This window comes from Miscanthus floridulus, chromosome 18 (assembly GCF_019320115.1).
Source record: "Miscanthus floridulus cultivar M001 chromosome 18, ASM1932011v1, whole genome shotgun sequence".
Lineage (NCBI taxonomy): Eukaryota > Viridiplantae > Streptophyta > Magnoliopsida > Poales > Poaceae > Miscanthus > Miscanthus floridulus.
Genome location: NC_089597.1, coordinates 133,678,741 through 133,703,399, shown reverse-complemented (window position 1 = coordinate 133,703,399; position 24,659 = coordinate 133,678,741). Strand labels below are relative to the sequence as shown.

General features: G+C 45.7%; 3 protein-coding genes across 3 annotated transcripts; all 3 read left to right on the top strand.

Moving 5' to 3' along the window:
* Positions 1 to 307: 307 nt before the first annotated feature.
* On the top strand, positions 308 to 2,233 carry LOC136522333 (GDSL esterase/lipase At5g55050-like). The gene is made up of 4 exons (XM_066516160.1): positions 308 to 648; positions 999 to 1,132; positions 1,251 to 1,508; positions 1,598 to 2,233. Exons 1-4 carry the CDS (start codon positions 375 to 377, stop codon positions 2,069 to 2,071), a joined length of 1,140 nt encoding a protein of 379 aa, XP_066372257.1. The 5' UTR covers positions 308 to 374; the 3' UTR covers positions 2,072 to 2,233.
* A 1,856-nt stretch (positions 2,234 to 4,089) lies between these two features.
* Positions 4,090 to 4,830, top strand: LOC136524732 (GDSL esterase/lipase At1g71691-like). The gene has a single exon (XM_066517991.1). It carries the CDS (start codon positions 4,090 to 4,092, stop codon positions 4,828 to 4,830), a length of 741 nt encoding a protein of 246 aa, XP_066374088.1.
* A 15,966-nt stretch (positions 4,831 to 20,796) lies between these two features.
* Positions 20,797 to 23,376, top strand: LOC136522787 (GDSL esterase/lipase At1g71691-like). The gene is made up of 4 exons (XM_066516590.1): positions 20,797 to 21,052; positions 21,195 to 21,325; positions 21,877 to 22,128; positions 22,727 to 23,376. The coding sequence occupies exons 1-4, from the start codon at positions 20,797 to 20,799 to the stop codon at positions 23,201 to 23,203; spliced, it is 1,116 nt and encodes a 371-aa protein (XP_066372687.1). The 3' UTR covers positions 23,204 to 23,376.
* The last annotated feature ends 1,283 nt before the right edge of the window (positions 23,377 to 24,659 follow it).

The following is a 24,659-nucleotide window of genomic DNA, read 5'->3' as shown; positions in this document are numbered from 1 at the left end:
TTACGTATGCCGCAATTAATACCCACGACCTCCGTCTTAGTATATCATAAAAAAATATAATAATAAAGTACACACGAGACCGTGAACTTGTCCACCCGCCCAGTTGATCGAAAGTCCGGTTCGTTTGGCTGTTACTGGTTGATTTATTGCGAAAGAAAAAAATTATTTGCTCGTCGAAAAAAGCACGGATTATAAGCCCGGCGGAAGCCTGCAGCGTGTTCCTCAGGTTCGGTGTGCTTTATGTATGTGTGTGTCTCTATATATAGCTAGGCAGCCGTCTCCTTCGCCACACCATCATCAGCTCGATCGCAAGTAGTTACACAGCAAGCAGGCGATAAGTACTGTGAGCGGAAGCACAAGCTCTAGGTACGCAAATGGCCATGGAGGGTCGTCGTCGTCGTCTCGTTCTGTGCCTTGTGATATCCGTGCAAACAATGCTACTAGTTTCCGTCGTGGCTGGCGGCGGCGGAGCCCATCGGCCGCCGGCGGCGATGTACGTGTTCGGCGACTCGACGCTGGACGTAGGCAACAACAATTACCTGGCGGGGGCGGGCGTGCCCAGGGCCAACAGGCCCTACTACGGCGTCGACTTCCCCGGATTCCCCACCGGAAGGTTCAGCAATGGCGGCAACACAGCTGACTTCATTGGTACGTACTACTACTACTCTATATGCTATATATACCACTTCTACATGTTGATGTACTTGTGCGTATACATGTGTTTGTGTTTTTTTTAAGATAACGGAACAAATAAAGTTCCAGCCTCTACAATCTAGTGATGATACACAACTGATATATAGTCAAGATACAAACCAAAGCTATAAGGCTCACATGCACACTCACGTCCAAGAGAGATTAAAAAGCAACACGGTTCAGCTCAACTAAGGAGCAAGGCTAACAAGAAAATGAACTAATCTTGGATACGGTTGCACGCACGTATATGTATATGTGTAAAAGTACTGCTGCTTATACCGTTGTACGTACGCGTATATATACAGCGAAGAGCATGGGGTTCGTGAGTAGCCCTCCGCCGTATCTGTCCGTGGCCAACTCCAGCCTTCTGCTCGTGCCCACCGCTCTCACCACTGGTGTCAGCTACGCTTCCGCAGATGCTGGCATCCTCGACTCAACCGTAAGTACATGTGTCATCTTCCAGCCCCGGATGGAGATATATACATATAACTATACATATCAGTAGTATATGAGATATATATGATGATGTGGCGATGCATGCATGTATGTATGCACAGAACGCAGGCAAGTGCATCCCGTTGTCCACGCAGGTGCAGTACTTCAGTGCTACCAAGACCAAGATGGTCGCCACGGTGGGCGCCGCCGCGGTGAACAAGCTGCTCGCCGACTCCATCATCCTCATGGGCATCGCCAGCAACGACATGTTCGTGTTCGCCGCCGCCGAGCAGTCGCGGAACAGGTCAGCCGCGGAGCAGCAGACCGACGCCGCCGCCCTCTACGCCGACCTCCTCTCCATCTACTCCGCCACCATCACGGTATGCACAGCCATCACTACTTCTTCCTCCATTGCTTCGCTTTAGCTAGCTTACAGTTGCACACGTCTACATACGCGCGCATGACACAGGAGCTGCACTCGATGGGCGCGAGGAAGTTCGCCATCATCAACGTGGGGCTGGTTGGGTGCGTGCCGGCGGTGCGGGTGCTGGACGCGGCGGGCGCGTGCGCCGATGGCCTGAACCAGCTCGCCGCCGGCTTCGACGACGCGCTCGGGCCACTCCTCGCCGGCCTCGCCGCCAGGGTGCCGGGCCTCGTATACTCGCTCGCCGACTCTTTCCGCCTCACGCAGAACACCTTCGCTGACCCTGGGGCGTCGGGGTACACCGACATCACCGGCGCGTGCTGCGGGAGCGGCAGGCTGCTTGCGGAGGCGGACTGCCTGCCCAACTCCACCGTCTGCACCGACCACGACGGGCACGTCTTCTGGGACCGGTATCACCCGGCCCAGCGGGCGTGTCTTCTCACGGCCCAGGCGTTCTACGACGGACCGGCCCAGTACACCTCGCCCATCAACTTCATGCAGCTGGCCCAGTCCAGTTAGTTAATGATATATATAGGAGTATAATAAGATATTGTGTTCATGTATACATAGCTACAGATTCTAAAAAAAAACGTATACATAGTTACATACATGACATATACATGTATAAACAATAAAATGTACTCTCTCCGGTCAATTATCACATATACAAGAGATTGTGTTCACGTATACATACATTATCACATATACAAAGTACTTTATATATCACACCATTTTAAACAAGAAGGGAAAAACTTTAAGTAGATCAAACATTGCTGTGTGAAATGTCATATATATACATGACCGGGACCATTGCAATGAACCTTTGACTATTTATGGTTAGCTTGATTCACGCAGGGAATCAATATAATAACTAGATTGTTTGCTTTCTCACTCGTGTTGTTCTTAAGAGTGCAAATGAGGCTATTTTCAACATGCATAATGACGTCTCTACACTTGCACATATCTATATCATGCTATAAAGCTAATCCCATTATCAATTCTATCTGATTCCAGATCGATCCACATCTCATCAACTAATCAAAACTATTAGCCATTAGATCACCACTAATTTTCTGATCTGCTCAACGCTGCACACGCGCCTCGTCCCCTCTACACAAATCCAATGACGTGCATTAAGGCCTAAAAATAGCCATCACCTGCCTCTTCCTCTCCCACTAGCAGCGATTGGACTCTTCCAGTAACCATTGCTGGAACACTTATTATTTTAACCAAGGATATGATGAGAGGTTTAGCCTCTTCATTTTCCTTAAGGGTCATATATTATTACCTCTTGCAGCCATGTAACCACTGGCATCCCTTCAGTGCAACCATCCAGATTGATTCTCTCAGTCTCGCCTCCCTCGCTACAATTAAACATAATCAGCGCAGCTATTTCACTTTCGCACTTATGGCCACACCTTTGGATTGTCCCTCAAAGCCTGTGCTACGCCTCCAAGAGGCAGAGCTCGCAACTTCTCAGCCCTCCGCTATACTACCTTGGTCTAGCGGCGGCAAGGGAGCCCCCATTGATCTCCATGGCCATGGCAAGTAGGACGTCTGCTTGCTCCTAGCAGACGCATCAGTGGCGATGCAGCGGGCAGTGGAAAAAGATGTCCAAAGCAATGGAGACGAGCATTAGAGTGATAGGGGGAGTAGAAATGACTTGCTCCTGCCTAGCACATGTCACTACCTACATCACTGTTAATGTAATCTGCTAGCACATGAGAGGCATATGTAGGGTCATATGTGGAGCAATATAGCTAGATTCTTATTTGGTGTGTGTGCATTGCTACCCCAAGCGACACACACGAGGACGCCAATGAAATCCGAAAGGGAGGAGGCAGGCGGTGGGAGGGATGGCTAGCGGCGCCGGCGCCACGGGCCGTGGTAGTGGAGGATGAGGCTATGATGGTGGTGGCGGTGGCGGTTATGGTTTTAGGTTTTTACAAGAAATCTATGCTCGGAGGGATTAGAAGGAGGACCCGTGGGCCCAGCGGTGGTGGCGGGTTGTGGGCGGTGAGCGAGTTGGTGGGGAGCCGGTGAGCGTGCAGAGCCAACACCGAGGGTGAGGAGTCACCGACGAACTCTCCGATTGGGATTAGGGGTTGGGCGGGATGGCCCGGTGGTGGTGGGCGGGGAGGGAGGAGGAAGATGGGTAGGGAGGAAGAAGATGTGGGATAGAGGAGGAAGACGATGGGCGTGCGTCACTATCCCTCCCGACACGTGCACGTCTATTAAGGGGTTGGCAATATAGTTTGGTTATCCCTGACGTATCCTTTTAGTACCTAGCAGTCATGAGCGTGTGTAGGATTAGAGAGCTTCTTCTCTCCATATATTATATTAACCACTAAATGTCAGAGCATTCTCCTCCATGTTATTTATTCAAATAAGCACAAGCTTGATATTTTGATCCATGTGGTCCGCGTTTACTCTAATCACCTCAAACTTTACATTTGAGTAAGAAAAAAATGGCTCCATCATCACGTGGTTAGGCATAAACAAAAAACGAGAGGCCTCGTGGAGGTATTAGGAATGGCATGGTGATGTATCTGCTCTCCAATCCACAATATTGTAGCTCCGAGCAGCAGGTGCGGCTCTTCGAGTCCACCAAGGCCGCGATGGAGTCCAATGTGGGCCCGCGCGCCGTGAGCCAGCTCCTCTCCAAGTCCTTCTTCCTCATCGGCGTCGGCAGCAACGACTTCTTCGCCTTCGCCACGGCCCTAGAAAAACAGAACAAGACGGCGGCCACCCAGAGCGACGTCGCCGCCTTCTACAGCAGCCTCATCTCCAACTACTCGTCCGCCATCACAGAGCTGTACAAGCTGGGCGCCAGGAAGTTCGGCATCATCAACGTGGGCCCGGTCGGCTGCGTGCCGATCGTGCGCGTGCTCAACCCCACCGGCGGGTGCGCCGATGGCCTGAACCAGCTCGCCGCCGGCTTGAACGGCATCCTCGACTCCCTCCTGGCCGGGCTCGCCCCGAAGCTGCCGGGCCTCGCCTACTCCATTGCCGACTCTTTTGGCTTCGCCGCACGCACTGACCCTCTGGCACTGGGGTTCGTGAGCCAGGACAGCGCGTGCTGCGGCGGCGGCCGGCTCGGCGCGGAGGCGGACTGCTTACCCGGTGCTAAGCTCTGCGCCGACCGCGACCGCTTCCTCTTCTGGGACCGCGTGCACCCTTCCCAGCGCGCTGCCATGCTCAGCGCCCAGGCCTACTATGACGGCCCGGCGGAGTTCACGGCTCCCATCAACTTTAAGCAGCTGGCTGACAAGAGCTAAGCTAGCTGATTTTTCAAAGCCAGCCACATTGAGTATTTTTGTTCACTGTTATAAGTAATTACGGGTACATACTCAGATAGTGATGGTTTATTTGTTTGTCACATTTAATTTCCCAATAGCAATGGGGTGGATTGGATGGAGGTTCAGAATAATTCATTGAGCAAGTCTGTGAAGAGTTTTGTACACTCAATAAGTTAATGTAATTAATTTATTTGTAACGATACTTTGCCACCGTCGTCGTTGGTCTTCTCTCTGGTAGATGCCTTGCTGCTGAGAGTGTAAGAGCCCTTCCCTGCTGCGGATGCTTTGCCGTAGTGGGTGTGTTCGCTTCTTCCCCGGCGGATGGTTGCCCACCGGTGGAATTCTTGGCAAATGCTTTGCCGCTGTTGGCTCTTTTGTCCCCTCTCTGGTAGAGGCTTTGCTGCCGAGAGCGTGCTGGCCCACTTCCTGGCGGATGCTTGGCCGCCATGGCTACTTTGGCGGATGCTTTGCCGCCGGTGCTGCTGGATGCTTGTTTGTCTGCTCTGGGTGGATACTTTGCCACCAAGGCATTGTCTTTTGTCTAGGCAACCATTGCATTGTTGTATGATTTCCTGCAGGCTCAATTGATAGGTTTTAGGTGTTGATGGTAGTTGCTCTCTTTCCTTCATTTTCTGATGTTAAGTTTTATTCCAATTCACTCACCTCTAGCTCGTCATGTAATTCTTCTTCTTAATGAAAAACGGGCTATATTCCCTGGTTGCGAAAAAAAATTATTTCTAACGATGGTTGGCTCTGTAGACGACAGTGGTTTATCATGGAATCAACAACAAAACAATGTTTTTATTGCCGAAAAAGAAACTCCATATATATCAAGTAGATATCCTATCTCATTTTTCATTTGTTCTTCTGGGACCGCCAAAATATACTGTATATATATATGATATCAAAGAGCATGGAGATAAAGTAGAGCAATTCGTATTCATATTCAGAGCGGGAGACTTGATAATTTTTTAAGACTAATTAGTGAGGCGAATCAATCGGCTCATCTTCTTCACCTCCATGTTTTCTTCCCCATCCCATATACTCACTCCGTCCCTAAATAAACCAATTACTAGAAAAAAGCATAAATATTTATGACACCAAATTAACATATTATGAAAATATATTTTATAGTGTATCTAATAATAATAATTTGGTGTCATAAATCTTATTCTTTTCTATAAATTTAGTCAAACTTACAAACGTTTGACATAAGATAACTTTAATAATTGATTTATGCAAAGATGAAGGGAGTATATACATTCTAGTCCCTACTTCCTAAGTGCATGCAAAACCGCCCTTAAAAAAATAAGTGCAACACTGCCTCCTCCCGTGACCCTTATCATGGTTCCATGACGTTGTAGCCTCCCAATGCTGGCGGACCTTGACAATAATTTCAAAGGGGGCAAATTTAGACACTAAATCCTAAACTCACTCTATTTAATGTTTTGTTAGAATCTTGGAGGTGAAGTTTAGTGTTCACCTGAGATATTTTTTTTTGAAATGCACCTGAGATGATTTCTAATGGCATGGGCAGCATGGACACCTTTGTCCATAACAAAGCACTGCCTTTCTTGGCTCTCTCTCTCACTACCCCAGATCTGGACATCACTGCTGGTTCAAAAACCCACTTCACTGCCGGATTTTGAACCGACAGTGGCATACCGGCAGTGATGTGGGATTGACATCACTGTCGGTCCTTAAAAACCGACACTGATCTACACGAAACAGTGTCGGTTCCTGGCTCGCCCCGGCACTGTCCAGTTGAACAACACTGCCGGTTTGTAGTGCCAACCGACAGTGATGGTTGCTTCAAGAGTGTCGGTTCTTGGCTCAAGCCAGCAGTGTTGTGCAAGCCTACACTGTCGGTTCGTGGATCAAACCGGCAGTGTTGTCGTAACCATCAGTGTCGGTTGATGGATCAAACCGGCAGTGTTGTCGTAACCATCAGTGTCGGTTTATGGTTCAAGCCGGCAGTGTTCCCCAAACCTACACTGTCGGTTTATGGATTCAAACCGACAGTGTTGTTGTAGCCATCAGTGTCGGTTGATGGATCAAACCGGCAGTGTTGTCGTAATCATCAGTGTCGGTTGATGGTTCAAGCCGGCAGTGTTGAGCAAGCCAACACTGTCGGTTTGTTGCTAATCGGCGGTGATGGTCCGTTCGTATTTTATTGTTTTATAATTTATTTCAATTTGTATTTTTTCGTCGAATCGGGTTTCGCTTTATATACGCTACGTAGACGATATGTCCATCAATATTAAACATTACAAATGTTACGGTTACAATTCAAATGTTCTTATCCAGATCTCGATCCCTCAAAATAAAAAAGAAATGTTCTCGGACTTCACTAGATTGTGCAATGCTTCTCGGACTTCTTACAATAATCTGGCGAGCCGCTCTGGGCCATACTGGTCCTTGTACTTCATGGATTGTGCAATGGAAAATAGTCCATCTTTTTCCAATACCTCGGCTAAGATGAATTTTGCCAGCTCCGATTGTAGTGCGACGATCTCCATGTCTAGCAGCCTTTCGTGCTTAAATTTCTTGCGCTGTCGTTCAAAAAAGATGATATCCAAAGAGGAACAGTAAATCATTTTGTTGAATTATTAACAGACATAAATGAAATGGAGATTATACACACCAACTTATCGGCTTCTTCCGATTTCCCGCCGATGTAGCGAAGCATTGCCCACATTATATAAAACCCGCATTCATTGTTTCCCGCTGGCTGTGATAGGTACTTCCCCTCCATTTCGACAACCTTGAATGGGACCGGCTTCCCACCGATATGTCTTCTTCGGACACTGAGCAACATTAAAAGGAGAAACATTAGAAAGCGGTATGTGTGATTAGAAAATAATATGTTATTAGGATCGCTTACTAATTCAGCACTGACACCAGGTGCATCCAGATGATGAAATGGTTTTTTTCTTCGAGTCCCACACCTCGAGCAGATTTTTGGCAAGATTAACACAGATGAAGACGAAATGGTTGCTGCAATCACAGAATCCTAATTATCGAATAATCTTAACGAAAAAAGAAGCATAAAATTAAAAGCCGAGAACACATACTCGCAGTTGTAGGCTAGAAGTATGTGGGTTTTCTTCTTCATCGTGAATTCGTCGAAAACAAGCAATCAATCTCTGTTTCAGGTCTTCCACATCACATCCATAGAGGCCTAGACATGTCCTCTCATTGACTCGCATGGGGTCCAAGAAGTCCTATGTAATCCCATTTGCTTTTTAGAATGCAAAATTTTGCTATACACCTACATAAAATCATGAGAAGTGCTCAAAAGTTAACAATTTGTGTCTCGAGATAGTAGTTAATTGTAATATCGTGCGTGTAGGGTACTTACATAGTCCACAGCGTCAACAGTTGAACATCGAGATCATGTTTCTGGTATAGCTGGAACAAGCACTCCCACTCGACATCGAACTTCTCTTCTTCAGGATAATTGAAAACATGTGGCGAACGGATAATAACCTCAAAACCAAAGCTGTCCGTCTCTGTTGCTTGAGCCATGTAATATTCATGTAAATGGCGCATATATGTTGTCAGATTTTTTATACTCATGATCGGGTACCAAAATATTGCCCCTTACATACTATATTGCTGGTGTTGCCGTCCCTTATACATCATAATAGATGATCGTGGCCTCTTCCATGGTTAATCCTGGGTTGTCTTTGATGTACTTCTGTATGTTCCTTAAATCTTTATTGTATATTTCTTCGTCTCTTGTTGTAGCGTATTTATTCTGTGTTTGTCCTTTTGAATTCGGACTTCAACATAAACGAAGGCAGTGAGGCACAAAGATTAAAGAAACTAATACAATCTTCCTTCTTGACGTGTGATGTAAATTTTTCTTCCATCAAGGAGGTAACGCTACCACTGAACGGCCTTTTTCTTTTCTGTTGGTCCACTTTGGGAGCATTAGCGACCGAATCCAAGGACCTTTTCCGCGACTGCGAGGATGTCCTTGATCTTGTTTTGGGCTGAGGTGGAGGAGGAGGATGACGACGAGAATTCTATTTTCCCGGCGCTGATGAAGATGGAGTCAGACGAGGAGGAGGAGGAGGAGGAGGAGGAGGAGGAGGAGTCTCTTTTCTCGGGGCTGATGAAGATGGAGTCGGACGAGGAGGAATAGAAGGAGACCTCTGTCTTCTCAGGGGCTGATGGCTCCAGATGAGGAGGGGAGTGATCTCTGTTGGGAGATGGTGAGTTATCATTGCGGGTGGGCGAAGACTCGCAGTCGTCCTCATCATCAGAGGACAATTGGTGGTCAAGCTTAATGAAGCGCTTGCGCCAGGCCACTTGAGAGCCCTTGTTATGACCAAGTTTCGGCCTGTCTTCCGCTACGGGGTACTCAATGGGTATCTTATTATACTTCTTATCAAGTATTCTATCAATGGTGACGCGAGCGTACCCTAGTAGAATTGGGCGGCCATTAATTGTCCCGTCTCCCACAGGCCAGGCCTGGCCGAGCGCCACCTTGTCCTTTGTTCATTCCTGATGGATGTACAACCTGACATTGACGGGTTCAGTGATGTCGTCCATCGGATGAGGCACATTCGCCTCTTCTTCGTCGAGCGGGGTCGATCCGCAGCTGCTGCGACCCCTAAACTGTGGGCTAAAGGCAGTAGGAGTAGGGTTTTGTGGTATTGCTGACCCCTTGGATAGCAAAATTTGCTCGACTCGCGCTTCAACGGTCGCCTCAATCCGTGCTTCCATTCTGTCTTCCATCTCTTTTAGTCTCCTCAAATACTCTGCCTCATGTTCCTCTCTACCCCTCGAGCGGCTCCGGTAAGTGTTAGATTCTTGGGGGAATGCTAGTTTCTAAGTAACAACACCGGTTCCTCTAGTGCGACCAGGGTGCTCCTTGGTTTCGAGTGCTTTGGGTGAGCACGTCTTTCTCCCTATTAGAAGTGCGAGTCCCTTGCCTCACCTCCTCAGTTACCTGGGAGATCCTCTGGATGAGTTCGCTCATGGGTTGATTTGAGGAGCTAAAGCTCCCATCCTCGGCGTGCCGTACATTCCTCCCCATACAGTATATTACCGATCTAGGCTCCCAATTGGTGGTCTCAACCTGAACGCCTTCCTCAGCAAGGCGATCCATCTTTTGAAGTTCTGCTTCAAATTCTGGCATCTTTTTGGCGTAGCCACGAGAGCCGAGATGATGAGGATTCGTCGCTTTCTGCGAATTCTCCTTATTCTTCCTGCTCAGTTCTGAAGTACTCCTCGGATAACCTGTATTCCTTGAAAGCCTGCCAGAAGTCCTTCTGCTTGCTAAACATGTCCACCATCGAAATCTGGCTCTTTATTTTGGAGGACAAAATTCTTGTACAATGTCCCCTTGAAATTCTTGAAGCATGTCCCCATGATTTCTTTTGCTTTTTTCTTGACTAACTCCCTATCATACTCGGCTAGGAAAGTGAAATACTCTAGGATCTTGACATCCCATATGTGATCCTTCTCGCTTTCGGGAACCCTCCACCGGTCATCATCTTTCCCAATCCACTTCCTGTACTTAATCGGGATGAAGTCCCTAACAAGTAACCCTGAGGATAGTCTTGTATTTGGTCAAAGCTATAGGTGGTGAGAGTGGATCCCCGAATTCATCGAACTCAGTAATGTGCCAGTGTGCATTCCTACCAACATGAATCTTTGACACGCCTCGCTTGGATCTGGCCTTCCTGCTACCCGAAACCTTCTGGCTCCTCGGCCGGCGGAGGCTCCTGCTAGAGACACTAAGTAAGCTATGACCCTCTCACTTGATTAGCGTGTGTGGCTACATAGTGACATGATACCAAAGTTACCTAGCCATCTTGGTCATTTTGACCCAGATCGAGCAGGCCGGACGGGGTCCATGGCTGCTCGTTCTCACCGACCTGATTGACACCAGTCACCGTTTGTCGGATCATGCGGCTCTCCCGTCCCAGCGATATCAGCCGCTTCTTGTTGCCGATCAGTTCTTCGGCGACGGGGGTAATAGGCGACGATGAGTCATGGCTGTGACACGATCGTGGTTAGTTTTGGCCACGGACAACTACTAATAGCATATGTTCATATATATATATATAATATGTTTAATGCAAAGTCTAATAATAAGTCCACATACAACAAAGTCAAATAATAGCATATGTTCACCTAGAACAAATTCATTGTTTGATTGACCACATACAACAAAGTCCACCTACTCTTCTACGAAACTAAGCCTACATCAACTTCCAAATAAGAAAAGCGATGACCATAGCCATAAATAAAAGCATGACATCTTTCCAAGACCAAGGAGCAATTCTCCTAATCTTCACATCTCCGGCGGGTGGCTTCTCTTCGATCTCCAGTGCTAGCGGATGGCCATGGTTTGCATTCATTGGACCATAGTAGGCCGGTTGCCCATGGTTTGCAAGGTAGGCCGGATGACTATAGTAGGCCCTCAAAGCTTCAGCTTCTATGTTGTATTTTTTGTGCAAATTACCAGGGTAGCGATTGACTTGAGCATAGCAATCTTCCCAGGTTCGATAAATCCTAGGCATGTGACCAACGTGCACTACATACCATGCTATGGTTGCCTATACATTTAAGTAAATTAGGTTGTCATTCAAACATGATGTATTCTTATACAATTTAATATATTTACGAATAACACACGACCATTGCATAGATAGGAGTGTTTGGAAAATAGCTATTCACGTGCCTTAGTAATAGTTGTTAGATGTAGGAAAGATATAAAGAATATTTTTTATTCGTTAAAAACCAAATGATGATTTAGAGAGCCAGTTTAAGACTTTTGGATATACTCCTAGAGATGTCTAAGAGTCTCCAGTCTCACTATAAATTCCCCAACCATCGGCGTGAGGTTCTTTCACAAGTATCAGTGCAGGTAAGCATCTTTCCAAATTAGTGATACTTTGATCTAAAACTTACATGGTTGGTAGGGGCAAATATGCATCTCATACTATCCCAGGAAAGTGACATGCAAAAACTCATAATAAGGTAGGATTGTTGGAAAATATTCCCAGTTTAATGCACAAGGCTACATAACTATGTATTACTTGTAATCTTGCATAAGTTAATAATTATGCATCTTTATGCTGATAGCATGGAGAATTCCATGACAAGTTTGGACATATATTAGTTCTATAGGTCTAAAGTATATATACTCCATCCTCACATCCAAAAACATTGAGCATCGGTGGCACGGTTCCAAAAACATTGAGTACCCGCCTGATGGGAGCGCAGCTTGCAATTGCAAGCTACAAGGTGAGGCCAGCCATTGGTTTCACATATGTATCCGGCCAAGCTCCAATGATGCACAAGATGGTTTCACAGAGAAAACATAAGTTTGTTTCACAGAGAATGCAAGTACTCCAAAAACAAACTACCATTAACGTTCAGAGAGCAATTTCTGTCAAGTATTACGAGTCCCTGCTATGTTTATCCTGGTAACCAAAAATAAAATTACGCTTTTGTTCTTATCAGTATACTGATGAATAGAGCTGAGCAACGTGCTACTAAGTAACAATGTACTACTTACTAGCAATGCGTCCAGAAACACAAAGAAACAGATAGCACACACTGTGTGGCAAACCTAGGTTCTAGCATTCACGGCTGCATGATCAAACTGTATGACAGCACACACTACATGATCAAACTGATTCAAATAAGCAGCTGTGGGACATTTCATCAGACACGTAGCGGGCAGTGAGCCACACACTCACCGTGAGGGTGGCAAAGCAGCTGTCTGCATGCTCCTGAAGGCCTCAGCGGTGGGGCGGACGGCGCGGTGCTCCGGCTTGGCACGGACGGCGCGGTGCTCTGTCTTGGGGCGGTGTCCGGCATGGGGAGGTGCTCCGGCATGGGGCGGTGCTCCAGCGTGGGGCGGTGTTCCGGCGTGGGGCGGTGTTCCGGCGTGGGGCGGTGGACGGTGTGGGGCGGTGGACGGCGTGGGGCGGTGCTCCGGCGTGGGGTGGTGCTCCGGCGGCGCGGGGGGAGGGGTTGGCGCGGGCTTGAAATGAATTGGGATAATTTCAACCCGCGCCACTTTTATAGTAGTGAGCTCATCACTGCCGGTTCTGCTTGTAAACCAACAGTGATGGGGCACATCACTGCCGGGTCACTCCCCAAACCAGCAGTGATGTGTTGTAGCAGTTAGGTGTTAAGTATGATAAGTTTTTGTTTTCTTTTGAACTCCTCCTACTGGCGCAACGGTTAAGACCCCTCAACTTAGCCCCCGAGACCCGTGTTCGAGTCCCAGGTGGCCCAAATTTTTTTGTTCTATTTTATAAATTATTAATTTATTTCGGGAAATAGCTCATCACTGCCAGTTCTGCTTGTAAACCGACAGTGATGGGGCACATCACTGCCAGGTCACTCCCCAAACCGGCAGTGATGTGCTATAGCAATTAGGTGTTAACTTAGGTGTTATGTAGGATAAGTTTCCGTTTTCTTTCGAACTCCTCCTACTGGCGCAACGGTTAAGACCCCTCAACTTAGCCCCCGAAACCCGTGTTCGAGTCCCAGGCAACCCAATTTTTTGGTTTAATTTTATAATTTATTAAGCGGTTTAAAGGTCAAAAAGATAAAATAAATGTGTTACATCCCTGAATTGAACCGAAGCCTACAAGTTCCAGAGCAGCGGACAAACCATTGAGCTATCACCTGATTTTGAAAAGATTGAAGGAATTTATTCTTTTGAGTGATTATCTATCCCTGCTATGCGCGTAGGCCCTTCAACTCCCCGGCCACGCTGGTCACGCGGTTCCCATATGAAGAGCCGCTGTTTTAATTACCCGGTCCATGAAGCGCGGTTCCCATGAAGAGCCCTTCAGTTCCCCATGAAGAGACGCCGCGTTTACCCGTCCATCGGCTGCTCGCGCCGGTTCCCAATTAAACGCATGCAGGCGCGCTCCGTCTTCCCAACGCAGGCGCGCTCCGTCTTCCCAACACAGGCGCAATGGCGGTTCAACTACGGTTCCCAACGCATGCAGGCGCGCTCCGTCTTACGAGGGGTGCGAGTTATTGCACCGTGATCTGTTCCACCACCGACACGCATCCTATACTAGCGCAGCGGTTAAGTGTCTGAACTCTGTAGCCCGAGACCCGAGCTCAAACCCGAGGGCTGGCACAATTTTTTTTATTTTTTATATATCACTGCCGATTTTTAAAATAAACCGACAGTGCTAGAAGCATCACTGTCGATTTCTTCACATCACTGCCGGTTTCTTGAAACCGACAGTGATGTTTACATATATTAAAAAAAATTCTTTTATATACTGAATAAATAGAAGCATATGTATTCCTATGTCGAAATGGCTTGAATTTTTTTGGCAAGCGTGTACACCTAAATTAAGATCCCACACATGATCTTAGGTTTTTCTAATCATTTTTATTAATTATATTTTTCTGTGTGCTGAATGAGACAAAAGAGGGTGAATTTCATCTTAAACCCAATAGATTTTTTCATCCACCTCCACAAAATTCTTATCCCTAGGGCACATTAGAGCTTGTGTAAAAGTTTGGCACCATTCCAGATCTTTTCGTGGGTAGACTCAGTTCAACCTATAATTAAACGGTGTCGTCGCGCGAAAATTTAATTAAACATCAGAAAGTAGCAAACCTTCTCCGGAAAATCCCAAGCTTGGTGTTTCCTTCACACGTGGCACGTGCAAGCCTAAGAAAAAGTTTGAGACCAATACGACACCGGAATGCCTATGAACCACAGAAACCTTGATAACCTATGTGTATAGTCATGGTTCGATGAAAGGGCATATGTACCTCTGTGAAGCATTTATTAATAGAAATAATGCAGTTAGTTTATATTCTAAAATAACACAAAATTTATGTCTTGGTTATTTAATTCTATAATAATGAATTAATGGTCTATAATTATCAAATAATAGTGTTTGTGAACATCATCTTAATATTTGATTACATAGTCAATAATTAAATTGTAGAGATGCGCACAAAATATAAATTGAATATTCAGTGTGAATTACTGATACAACGTCTGCATAATGATTACATAGTTAACAATAATCTAACTATCTTTAGGTCCATCAACAATGAGGGCCTCATTGTGATCAATTCGTACGTAAGCAGGTTCATCACCCTCTTGAAGGATAGGTAGGGGTACGTTCGCCCCGAATGGAGGCATTTCCTGATAGACCCTGTAGTCTTCTTCGTCCGTCACTCCATCGACACCGACAATCTTCCTTTTCCCTTCTAGGACTACTTTTAGCCTTCCTTTTGTCTTATTGTCCCTTACATAGAAGACTTGCATAACATCTCTTGCAAGGACGAAGGGGTCGTCTCTGTATGCGGTCTTAGTGAGATCAACGGTAGTGAACCCTTCGCTGTCAGTGTTGATTTCCTCAAGCCGGACCCACTGGCAGCGAAAAAGAGCTGCCTTCAATGGACCGTAGGCTAGCTCCCATATCTCCTCTATGAAACCATAGTATGTCGCCTGCACGTTGCTGTTCTCGTCGTGAGCATCAAAACGAACACCACAATTTTGGTATGTGCTCTTTCCATCTTGCTTTTTTGTGTAAAATATGAATCCATTGATCTCATACCCTTAGTACTTAAGATATGTACTCGAGGGTTCCTTGGCTAAGGCATCCAGTTGATTACCCAACTTTATTCCAAGCAAGCGACGTCGCAACCAGCTGACAAATTCCTCCTTATGTTTTTTATCCAGCCAAGCCTGTGCCTGCTCGGATACAGAGTTTGCAACGATTGCCTGTGCTCATCAATGTATGGCATCACACCCTCGACTTGCTGGAGAACAGCGAACTGTGCCTGTCTGAAAGAAACAGGGTCGTCTACTATAACAGATTTCTCCCCGATCGTTCCTTTGCCACGTAGTCTTCCCTCATAATGAGATTCTGGAACTCCGACCCTTTTGACGTCTAGATAATATGTGCAAAACTCCATAGCCTCCTCCATTGACCATCCTTCAACTATGCCCCCTTCTGGCCTGAATCTGTTCCTAACATACCTCATGAAAACTTTCATCAATCTTTCGAAAGGAAACATCTAATGCAGGTACATTGGGCAAAGGGCTCTAATTTGGTCAACAAGATGAATGAGCAGATGCAATGAGATATCAAAGTAAGTCGGCGGGAAATGCATCTCAAGCCTAACGAGAGTTTCGGCTATGTCTCGCTGCAGCTGCTCTAGCATGGACACATCAATGACCTTTTTTGAGATCACGTTGAAGAATGAGCAAAGCTTTATGATTGGGGCGCGGACCTTTGGGGGGAGGATACCACGTAGGGCAACAGGGAGCAGCTGAGTCATAATGACATGACAGTCATGGGCCTTCATAGGGCCATAGTTGAACTTGAGTTCTCTCATGTTCACTAGCCTCTTCGGGTTCTCACAGTAGCCCGTCGGGACTTTGAGTTCATTGAAGAAAGAAATAAGCGCACGCTTTTCTTCCTTCTTCAATGTCCATGACGCAACCGGAAGTTCGAACTGGCCATTCTCTAGCTCCACGGGATGCAGCTCCTTCCTGATTCCCAAGTGTTGCATGTCTAGGCGTGTGGCTAGTGAATCCTTTGATGTCCCCCCGGTGTCCATCAAGGTGTTAAGAGTGTTAGCGCACACATTTTTAGTGATGTGCATGGGATCAAGACAGTGGCGTACACTCAGAAATGGCCAGTAAGGTAGTTTTCCAGAAAACCTGATTTTTTCTTCCAAACACTCCCATCAGGCGCTGCTACTGCATTGTCCCCCTTCCCAAGGACAACCTCCAGTTTGTTGAGTTCTCGAAGTATCGCAGGCCCATCTCGATATTTTGGAGCTAAGCATTTCTCAATAGTACCGTTGAAATCTTTTCTGTTCCTTGCGGTAAGGGTGGTCCTTAGGTAGGAACCTACGGTGTCCCATATAAACTATCTTTGAGTTATTTGGTAGATTTACCGCATCGGTGTCGTCCAAGCACTCGACACATCTAGTATAGCCTTTTGTCTTCTCTCCGAACAACGAACCTCGACCTGGCAGGTCGGTGATTGTAGCGATAAGTACTCCCTTGATCGTGACATGTTCTTTTTGTACTTGTCCCAAACATCCGGCACACCCTTTTCAAACATCTCCACTAGTTCATCGATCACTAGTTCCAGAAACACATCGATGTCATTCCCAGGCTGTCTTGGCCCTTGGATCAGTAGTGGCATCTGGATGTACGACCGCTTCATACAGACCCAAGGTGGAAGGTTGTATATACAGAGCGTCACTGGCCAGGTGCTATGATTGCTTCTAACCTGGTCGAAAGGATTCATCCCATCTGTGCTCAAAGCAAACCAAAGGTGCCTTACCTCTCCACTGATGTCCTTATAGAACATAGTATTGACAGTCCTGCAGTCATGCCCATCGGCGGGGTGCCTCATCATTGTATCTTTCTTACGCTCTTCGCCATGCCAGCGCAACAGCTTGGCTGACTTTGCACATGCAAATAGCCTATGCACCCGGGGAGCTATAGGGAAATGCCAAACGACCTTTACGGGACCTCCTCTGGTCTTGGTACCCTCATCTGATGGCCCTTCCTTGTACCGTGGAGCTTCACACTTGGGGCACTTGTCCAAGTCTTTGTATTTTTCTCCACGGTACAATATGCAATCATTGGAACATGCGTGGATTTTTTCAACCTCGAGGCCGATGGGGCAGATCATTTGCTTGGCCAAGTATGTCTTTTTTGGCAACTCATTTTTTTCTAGGAGCATTTTCCTTATTATACCTAACAACTGATCGAAGCCTTTATCGCTCAATCTATTTGTCGATTTGAACTCTAACAGCATGATGTCGGCTTCCAGTTTGCTCATTGGACAATCCCTATACAATGGTGTTTTGCCATCTTGTCTCATTTTCTCTAGCTTTCTCAGCTATCTTTCACTAAGACATCCGATCTCTACATTACGTAGCAGTTGAGAAATGCCATCGTTATCCTCGGTGTCGTCAGCTAGTGTGTTCCTAAACACATTATTAACTGTGGCCATAGGTTCCATGTTGACACCGGGTTCCTCGTCAGCATCGTGGATGGCTACGTCAGGCATGTCCACATCATCATCGTTTTCCCGCAGAACATTCACACCAACCTCGCCATGCATAGTCCATATCGTATAGCTTGGCATGAACCCCCTGGTAATCAAGTGCAATCGTATAGACTCAATTTGACAAAAGTTCCTATGATTCTTGTAATCTTTGCATGGGCAGAAGACAGGGTTCCCATTCCCAGCATGGGCTTTGGCATCGGTGATAAACTGGCTGACGCCATGCATGTACCGCTTGTCCGTTCGGGACAGATGCATCCACTCTCGATCCATCTCTGCACAAAAAAATACTGAGACAGTAATTACAAAGAATTAATAAGAAATCAAGCTTCATGAACAACAATTGTAGCTCGAAAGTACCATTTTTGGAAAACATTATTGTACACTAATTATTGGAAAATTGAAATTAGTAGCCCCGGCCCTGTAAATTGAAAATCGTAGTAAAAACAATTATTGCACAATATTGAAGAACAACTATTCTACTCTACTTCTAAGAACTAATTATAGCATCACATACTAACAATGATGATCTTGACCACCATGGAATAATTAGCTAGGAATTTAAATGTGTTCATAGACACCAACCATTTGGATGATGGATTCACCACAATTTGAGCCTTGCACAAATGTCCAATTGGAAAAGTGCTCTCTAGAATGGAGAAAGAACTAGAATGAGAATCAAGCAATGTAGCCATCAAAACGAAGCTAATTAAGCAACAAAATCAAAGGAGTGGATGTTTGTTACTAACCTTAAAGCAAAAAGATCAAGCCATTCTTCAAAATCCAAGCGCTAGCTTCATGGTGAAGAGCAGCCGCAACAATGGAGGGAAGGGCCCAAACGCGCGCCTCTGTTCTCGGGATGGAAGAGAGGAGGAAGAAGAGGACGTCTGCAGCCTTTTTGTGCTGTAGCCTTATCACCGTCGGTTCTTGGCTACAACCGACAGTGATATAGCCAAATCACTGCCGGTTTGTGGCTTGAACCGACAGTGATAAGTGCCCGCCAAAACACTGCCGGTTCAAGCCACAAACCGGCAGTGATGTGGTCCTTCACTGCCGGTTTTAGCCCAGCCCCAATCATTTTCTCATTTTCAAGCTCATAAACGGCAGTGAAAGTACATCACTGCCGGTTCTCACAAATCTGGCAGTGATGAGGCCGGCAGTGATGTGTAAATCTGGCGTAGTGTCTCTCTCTCTCTCATCATCATCTTTTCCAATCTATTTCCATTGGGGGGAGGGGACAAGTTTAGAAACTTCAAGGTGGCTAGGGTTAGGGAGTGAGCTCTTCTCCCCTTTTCTAACATGTGGAATCTCGAGATCAAAGTAGGTCAACACCACGGTGAGCGGTTGGTGGGGCATCAATGGTTGAGGTTTTGGTGGTGGGATCTGTTTAGGGTGGGATTAGGAAAACATCAAGGTATTGGTTAATAACTAGCGGCGGGCGAAGTATAGTAGTGTGGAAGCCACAAAGGATATAAGCGGTGGAGAGGTGGGAGCAAAAGCATAATGTAAGGCCTCCAATGATGGAGAAGAAAGTACTATGGGGAAACAATAGAACAAAGACAACGGCTTCAAGAGATGGTAAGTGAAAATTCAAACATGTTGTGATGTTTGACACCATGAATTCAAACTATTTTTAGCTCATTCCGTTTGTCTCAAGCATCATATATGGAAGTAACTATTAGTTATGCACAACAAGACAAAACAAATGTGAAGAGTTCTAATTACTACTCCTTCCATTCCAAATTGTATATAGTCTATTTAGCTTTATCCTAAGTCAAACTCCTCTCACTTTAATCAAATTTATAGATAAATGTTACAACACCTGCTATATAAATTTAGTCTAATTAAAGTCGATCTTGATGAAATATGTCTTGATAGTGCATTTGTTTGAACTTATAGATGCTTTTTTTTTGAAAAAAATTGGTCAAAATGAGAGAAGTTGTCAGGACATAAGCAAAGTAGACAATAATTTGGAACTAAGGCAGTAGAACATAACCATCGTAGCCATCAGATCGATGTAAAAAATACTTTAATTGGTGATCACCTAATCGATACGCAGTTCATCTTTGAATTGCTACGTACTTCTGCGTACTTAATTGTGCATGCTCATATGACTTTGATTTTTAAATTTGTCATGACTATAGATCCTTGTTCGTCATTATATAGTCCCCGTTCGGCTTACCTTAAAGCCAGCTTGTTCGGCTTCTTTTTTCAGCCAGAATAGTGTTTTTCTCTCACAGCAATTCAGCCAGAACAGTATTTTTCAGCCAAGTTTCAGCAAGCCGAACGGGGTATCATTCTAAAAAGTTGTGTATAAACTAAGCGAGGTCAAACATAATAGAGAACACAATCGAGCTACGTATGTATTAAAATAAGGGAGACCAGCCGCTAAAAAGGAGGATATATAGACAACGAGGCCTAAAGTAGACGAAGACATAGCCGACACGTTAATGAACCGGTCGAGATGCTGACCAAGAAAATGCATACTGGTATGACTAGTTCTCTTCTTTTTTTTGCATCGAGATCCGAGATTAATTAGTTACATCGCATGTACGTAAATCAAGCGATTGACACGGTAACCTAGCTATTCGATGTTGACAGGGTGTAAACGCACACGTATAGGGCGTGCCCATTCTCACTATAATCACAGTAAAAGAATACAACAATAATGATTCAGACCGGGACTTGGTCGATGACTTGAAAACTTTTTCTTTAGAAAAAGATGAGTTGAAAACCGTGGAAGACAGTGCCTATATATAGAGATAGCTAGTTGCACCTTGGCCACATCAACTAACTCGCACACAAGCTAGCTAAGCTAAGCATCCTCATCAGCGAGATATAGTACTACTAGCTAGCTAATATAAGCTGTGTACAAGCTAGCACTCATTCGATGATGGGGTACGAGGTGGGCATGAAGGTTCTTGTCCTCAGCCTCGTGGTCGGCGCCGTGGCCGCCATCCGTCCGAGCAAGCTGGTGCCGGCGGTGTACGTGTTCGGGGACTCTACGCTGGACGTCGGCAACAACAACTACCTGCCGGGGAAGGACGTCCCCAGGGCCAACAAGCCCTACTACGGCATCGACTTGCCAGGCTCCGGCAGGCCCACCGGAAGGTTCAGCAACGGCTACAACACCGCCGACTTCGTCGGTAAGCAAGAACAAGAAATGATGCTTTTGGGAAGTTTTCATTTATCTTGTCTGATGAAGCTAGATCATTAATCATTGGTGCTTACTATACATATAATTATGATGCATGTATGCCTACTCATATGTATATATGTACTACGCAGCAAAAGCTCTGGGATTCAAGAAGAGCCCTCTTGCTTATCTGGAGCTGAAAGCGCAGAATAAGCTAATCCCGAGTGCGATCACAAGAGGAGTAAGCTATGCCTCAGCAGGAGCTGGGATTCTCGACTCCACCGTAAGTGAAACTGACCATTCCAGCTCTTCTTCGATCCATAATATATCATAGATAGATCTACCGCATGATCTTGATTACTGAAAAAGTAAGCGTCAATTATTGTCTATTATTTCTGCTATACTGTATATATCTAGTATATAAAGAACCTCAGCGTTCAGCCTCTACGCCGTCGGTGGAATTTGTTCAGGTGACCTCGTGCATGACGAAGTCAAAAGATAAAACAAGGGCAACATGGCCCAGCTGGTTAGGTGAAGAATGTAACGAGCAGCAGACTACGATTATCATATATGTATATACACGCGATAAGTGCATAATGAGAGCATATATATATAAGTAGTACTAACTACTCCGGCGACGTCGCTGTGCAAGTGATCTGCATACGTGTAATTAATGACATATAATACAATAATACTAACTGATCTCGTACGTAATCCGCTAACCACCTTGTGTACATGTATATATCGTAATATACAACATATACATTTATATAATTAATTTCAATACAGTAATTAATATAATATGATTTGCATCCAATCCATGCATGCGTGCAGAACGCGGGAAACAACATCCCGCTGTCGCAGCAGGTGCGGCTGTTCGAGTCGACCAAGGTCGAGATGGAGGCCAAGGTGGGCCCGCGCGCGGTGAGCAAGCTGCTCTCCAAGTCCTTCTTCCTCGTCGGCGCCGGCAGCAACGACTTCTTCGCCTTCGCGACGGCGCAGGCCAAGCAGAACAGCACGGCGACGCAGAGCGACGTCACGGCCTTCTACGGCAGCCTCCTCTCCAACTACTCCGCCACCATCACGGTATATATGATCGACGACCAACCCTTACCTGCTTTTATTTTGCTTTTGCATGCAATCATTCTCTTGTAGAGTTGTATATGACCTCTGGCATGTTCTACATCGCTTTATTTTTCCCCGGACCTGTCAATATGTAGGTCATTTGCTGGAAAGCTACCTATACCTAGCTGACACAATAATATTTACTAGGTTAATTATATGAATGTATGTTGTAGTATCTTGTTTGTTACTTACCATGACAAGTTGAACATATCTTCCAAAACCAAAAAAATAACAAGTTGAACAGTATAACATATATAATACAAGTGTGTCTTTGTCAGAAAGCAGACGCGTATATAGCCTACCCAAGGTGACACTGCATGCCATATATGCATCAGACTTGCAGTTCATTTGGTGGACTGAGATATCCAGAATATAGATATTGATGATGCAATTATGTATATGCTCGTTGACCTTGCATGCTAGCCGCCATCTATTTGTAAATCATACAGCCTATAAATACATGCACATACATATACATCTCTTGCTTCAAAAAGCCATAAAAAAAGCTATATATACCTACACATAACTAATGCATGTATACACATGATATACATTTCAGGAGCTGTACAAGCTGGGCGCGAGGAAGATTGGCATCATCAACGTGGGTCCCGTCGGTTGCGTGCCCCGCGTGCGCGTGCTCAACGTCACAGGCGCGTGCGCCGACGGCATGAACCAGCTCGCCGCCGGCTTCGACGCCGCCCTCAAGTCTACCATGGCCGCCCTCGCCCCGAAGCTGCCGGGGCTCGCCTACTCCGTCGCCGACAGCTTCGGCCTCACGCAAGCGACGTTCGCCAACACGCTGGGGCTAGGGTTCGTGAGCTCCGACAGCGCCTGCTGCGGGAGCGGGCGGTTGGGCGCGCAGGGCGACTGCACGCCCACGGCCACGCTGTGCGCCGCCCGCGACCGCTACATCTTCTGGGACTCGGTGCACCCGTCGCAGCGGGCCGCCATGCTGGGCGCCCAGGCGTACTTTGATGGCCCGGCCCAGTACACCTCGCCCATCAGCTTCAAGCAGCTGGCCAACATGATGAGTTGATTGTTATTTAATCATTTCGAGACCCTGGGTCAGTTATTTCTCTTTTTCAAAAAAGAAAAAGAAAAATATTGTATGTGTGCTTATGTATTTCTTCCGTGCCTGCGTGCGTGCTTCATTCGTTTATTCTGGTGACTATGTGAGTGCCCGTGCGTTGCTACGGGTTTCAAAATCTATAGAATCTTATGTATTTTTCAGCTAATAACATATAAAAGAAATGTCTTGTGTGCATCATGATTTTGATTAAAGGCATGGGTAACCGAAATATTTTGTGTGGTCAAAATAGTTGTATGATATTGTACAAGTCAGGAATCCACCTATGACAAACCTTATTGGCATTAGCAGATTGAACGAACAAAGATGATAGTGAATTGTATGCACTGTTGCTTCACCTTAGGCTCGACCTCCACCTTCTTAGCATAGGATGTACCCTTGAATGCCCTTACCTAGGTAGAGCATGTGTTCAGAGCACTCACTGCCGATAGGACAAGATCACTGGCTCCAGTAAGTACCAACACAAACTTAGATCAGGACACAGAAATTTCATAGATGACAACAAAGAACAAGATGAAATTGATGCTAGGTGGGCTGAAAGAACCTTCTACGCATAGTTGAGGCTAAGGATCAGTTTTTTCATTGAGTCCTGGACTCTCTTTCCTAGCACGGATCGAGGAATAAACATACCACTACATGATGTCCCCAAGAGCAGTTAATAATACATTAAATCCTTGTAATATTGTGTACACATGGATCACTAAATCAAAACTGGGGTAAGTAATTCACATTAGAAAAGCCGTATATCTTACACGGAATAGCAGAAACTTAATGATTTGAAAACAGAGTGGATGACCTGCATATACAAGTTAAGCAAAAGCTTTGATTTATTTGATCCCACTGCCTACAAGCGCAGCAACACAACAGGGCAGAGATCAGGGCAAACCATCAGTGGTAGTCAGTTGGAGCCACAACTCAAATTTGCGCTGCTCCAGGTGTATACCTGCTCTTATCAAGGCTGTCAATGGTTTTGAAATATAGTTGAAAGTTTATTAACATCATATCCAACAATTCATTTTTAGTATCTACTACTAATCATATTCTTTTATAACAATGACTAACTATAAGAGGGCGCAAAAAATAATATAATATTCACACTAAAGTTCACTTGTTATATTCTGTATTACAAATGGCCCACATATTCATATCACCCGTCTGGATTGTAGACCATTAGCATCCAGTTGCTACCTCGTGCCTTGCTGTAATCAAGACTAAGAGATGAATATTAACTTAGGAAATATGTATTGACTACCAAATGGACCAACAAAAATGTTTTGAGTTTACTGTGAATCCCCTATGCGATTTGGACGCTCAAGGTCAGTACATACATGTTAGAAAACTAACAAATAATCCAACATACTACATTTTCTAGATTAGATCGCTCTGTCTAGCAAATCATGTCCTT

What these genes read in the sequence shown, in the direction of transcription:
- LOC136522333 (XM_066516160.1), top strand. Translation starts at nt 375, where the DNA reads ATGGCCATGGAGGGTCGTCGTCGTCGTCTCGTTCTGTGCCTTGTGATA. An exon ending in CAACACAGCTGACTTCATTG is followed by an intron (nt 649 to 998) that starts GTACGTACTACT and finishes GTATATATACAG; the next exon opens with CGAAGAGCATGGGGTTCGTG. An exon ending in CTGGCATCCTCGACTCAACC is followed by an intron (nt 1,133 to 1,250) that starts GTAAGTACATGT and finishes ATGTATGCACAG; the next exon opens with AACGCAGGCAAGTGCATCCC.
- LOC136524732 (XM_066517991.1), top strand. Translation starts at nt 4,090, where the DNA reads ATGGTGATGTATCTGCTCTCCAATCCACAATATTGTAGCTCCGAGCAG.
- LOC136522787 (XM_066516590.1), top strand. Translation starts at nt 20,797, where the DNA reads ATGATGGGGTACGAGGTGGGCATGAAGGTTCTTGTCCTCAGCCTCGTG. An exon ending in CAACACCGCCGACTTCGTCG is followed by an intron (nt 21,053 to 21,194) that starts GTAAGCAAGAAC and finishes TGTACTACGCAG; the next exon opens with CAAAAGCTCTGGGATTCAAG. An exon ending in CTGGGATTCTCGACTCCACC is followed by an intron (nt 21,326 to 21,876) that starts GTAAGTGAAACT and finishes GCATGCGTGCAG; the next exon opens with AACGCGGGAAACAACATCCC.